This window comes from Propithecus coquereli, unplaced genomic scaffold, assembly GCF_000956105.1.
Source record: "Propithecus coquereli isolate 6110/MARCELLA unplaced genomic scaffold, Pcoq_1.0 Scaffold142, whole genome shotgun sequence".
NCBI lineage: Eukaryota > Metazoa > Chordata > Mammalia > Primates > Indriidae > Propithecus > Propithecus coquereli.
Genome location: NW_012138525.1, coordinates 7656274 through 7659311, shown reverse-complemented (window position 1 = coordinate 7659311; position 3038 = coordinate 7656274). Strand labels below are relative to the sequence as shown.

Here is a 3038-nt window from a genome sequence, read left to right as displayed (position 1 = left end):
AAAAAAAATGTAACATGAGAAAAAAGATAACCATAATTCTATCATTATAAAACATTAGCATTCTAATGTATTTCCTTCTAGTCTTTTTTAATGACTTTTACAAGTAACTTTAAACTTTATACAGTTTTAATAAAACAATGTAAAACTTAGTGTTTTCTTCCCCACTCATAAATTTCCTTCTGTGTTTCCATGTAATCTTCAGACTTTAGATTACTGTTTCCTCAAAGAGCATTTCACAATTTACTGAACCACTTGCCTACCATGCTAGCTAGCATTTAGGTTGTTTTCCATTTTTTCCATCTAAAATAAAATAGCAATTAACATCTTCACACAAATTTTTTTTACCTGAGAGGGTAAAAAATCACTTCCTTAGGATAGATTCCCAGAAGTAGGATTACTACGCACAATATAAATTTAAGTTTCACTCGTTCCACAAATACGGACCAAGTCTGACTGGGTACCCGGAACTGAAACAGGGCACGAGGCCAGCACAGCGAGCAGGACAGATGCGGACTGGCCCTCGAGGTCCTCACTGTCCAGGACTGAGCTAAATTTGGATTTGGCTCTCTCTGATAGCATTTTTATTAGACTCAAGCTGTCTTCATGAATTTCTCTTGTAAAGCCCTCTTGTTTACCGAGTAAGGTCTGACCTTGGGGAGCTTTATTGTGAAAACCCAAGCACGAGGAAGGCTGCATGGAGGTGAAGAGGAGGTAGGTACCCACGGAGAGAAGGGTATTGTTAAGGTTCAGGTTCCTCATGGACATTCATATGTGAGATTTAACTAAAACAACTCCATGAGAAGGGGCTGCTACTCCACAGAGGAAACAGTAATGTTACTGGTTCATGATCACAAATTTTACCAATGGTAATGCCAGGACTAAAACCTAGTGTTTTAAACTCCTGAGATCAGAAAATAACTACCCAAGTCTCAATTTAGAGGTTGAGCTCAAGAGAGATTCAGATCCTCAAAAGGTTAAACACAGAATTACCATATGACCCAGCTATTTCATTCCTAGGTATACACCCCCCAAAAAATGAAAATATAAGTCCACACAAAAACCTTGTACACTAATGTTCATGTTATCATTATTCACAATAGCCAAAAGATGGAAAAAACTCAACTGTCTATCAATGCATGAATAAACCAAATGTGGTATAAACATACAATGGAATGTTAGCCTTAAAGAGGAATGAAATTCTGACACATGCTACAGCATGGATGAGCTTTGATGACATTATACTCAGTGAAATAAGCCAGACACAAAAGGACAAATATTGTATGATTCCACCTATATAAGGTAGTACTCAAACTCACAGAGACAGAAAATAGAATGGTGGCTGCCAGGGACTGGGGGAATTATTGTTTTAATGGGTACAGAGTTTCAGTTTGGGAAAATGAAAAGTTCTGGAGATGGGTAGTAGTGATGGTTGCACAACATCACTGAATGTGCTTAATGCCACTGAATCGGACACCTAAAAATGGTTAAAGTAAAAATTTTAGGTTATATATATTTTACCACAATAAAGAAAGCATACACGATATTCAGAAAATAGTTAGAACTGAATTATAACAAAAAGCAAAACTCTGTAGAGAAAAAAATAGTTTTAAATATAGTTATCAGTAAATAAGAAAGATTAAAAAAATCAGCATCTAACTCAAGAAATTAAAGAAGTAATGGCGCAAACCTGAAGAAACAGGAAGAAAAAAAATAAAAGGCAGAAATAAAAAAGAGAATAAAAATTTGAACAGATGAAAAGGCTGATCCTTTCAAAGGACTGATAAAATAGTTTAGGTGTTGGTAAACTTTTTAATAAATGTTATAATCTTTTCCACAACTACTTAATTCTGCTGCTATTGCAAGAAAACAGCCCTATTACACATATGTAAATGAAAGGGTGTGTCTTCCAGCAACGTTTAGCCTGAGGGTCACAGTTTGCCAAATCCTGAGATAGACCTGTGACAAGACTAACCAAGAAAAAAAGAATATGCAAATTAACACAATACAGAAACAAAGGAGCACACGGAGATTTAAAAAGAAAATACTAATGTTAACAGGCAAATATATTATTATATGATAATATATTTTAAGAGTATTATACGATAATACGTTGGAAAAATCAAGATGAAATGGATAAATTTTGAAAAAAAGTCAAATTGGCTCAAAAAAGAAATAGTAAACTTAGTCTAATAAGTAATAAAAATTGAAACTATAACTAAAGATGTCTTCTTCCCTGAAAAATTCAGGTCCAGATCATTTTGTAGGTGAATTCTACCAAATTTATATATGCATTCACTTTAAATAAATTGAATCTCAATATAAATTATTTCAGAAAATAGCACAAAAGCTGCCTAGCTGGTTTTACAAGGCTTGTGTAGCATGATTCTATAACCAGATAATTATAAGCCCATTCAACTTATAAATGTAGTCGTAAAAATTCTAAATAAAGTATTAGCTAATGAAATTCAGATGTTTATTATAAAAATAATATATCAAGAGGTAGTTATTCCAGAAATACAATGCAATGATGGTTTAACATCAAAAAGTCTATTAAGGTAATTCACCACATTAACAGACTAAAGGAAAAATAATGTATGATTTGTTTCAATCAATGCAAATAAAGCATTTGATAGAATTCCTCAAATTTATAATTTTAAAAAACAAACAAATCCTTAGCAGACTGGAAAGGAACCTCCTTAATTCAGTAAAGATTAAATACCAAAAACCTACAAACTTTATACCAAATGAGGAAACTTCAGACACATTCCCTTTAAGACTGGGAACAAAACAATGATGCCCACTACCCCTGTAACTGCTTAATATAGTATTGTCCATTCTATATGGACAGAAAATAGAGTAAGAGGTAGAAAGACTAGAAGGAACAAAATAAAGCTGTCACTATTTAGAGATGATATGATTATCTGCCCAGGAAATACAAAAGAAATCATACAATATTAGAGTAAGAAAGTCTAGCAGGAGTGTAATATCCAAGATCAACTAAAAAAAATGGCATTTCTCTAGAATAACCAGAAATGACC

At 33.0% G+C, this 3038-nt stretch overlaps 1 protein-coding gene across 1 annotated transcript in view; it reads right to left on the bottom strand.

Annotated features, from left to right (window-relative positions):
* The window catches only part of GOLGA1 (golgin A1), a 44467-nt gene that overhangs the window by 17945 nt on the left and 23484 nt on the right, over positions 1–3038 (bottom strand). Inside the window, exon 11 of the mRNA XM_012639656.1 lies at positions 636–690. Coding sequence (XP_012495110.1) covers positions 636–690 — 55 coding nt within the window. The remainder of the gene's footprint in view (positions 1–635; positions 691–3038) is intronic.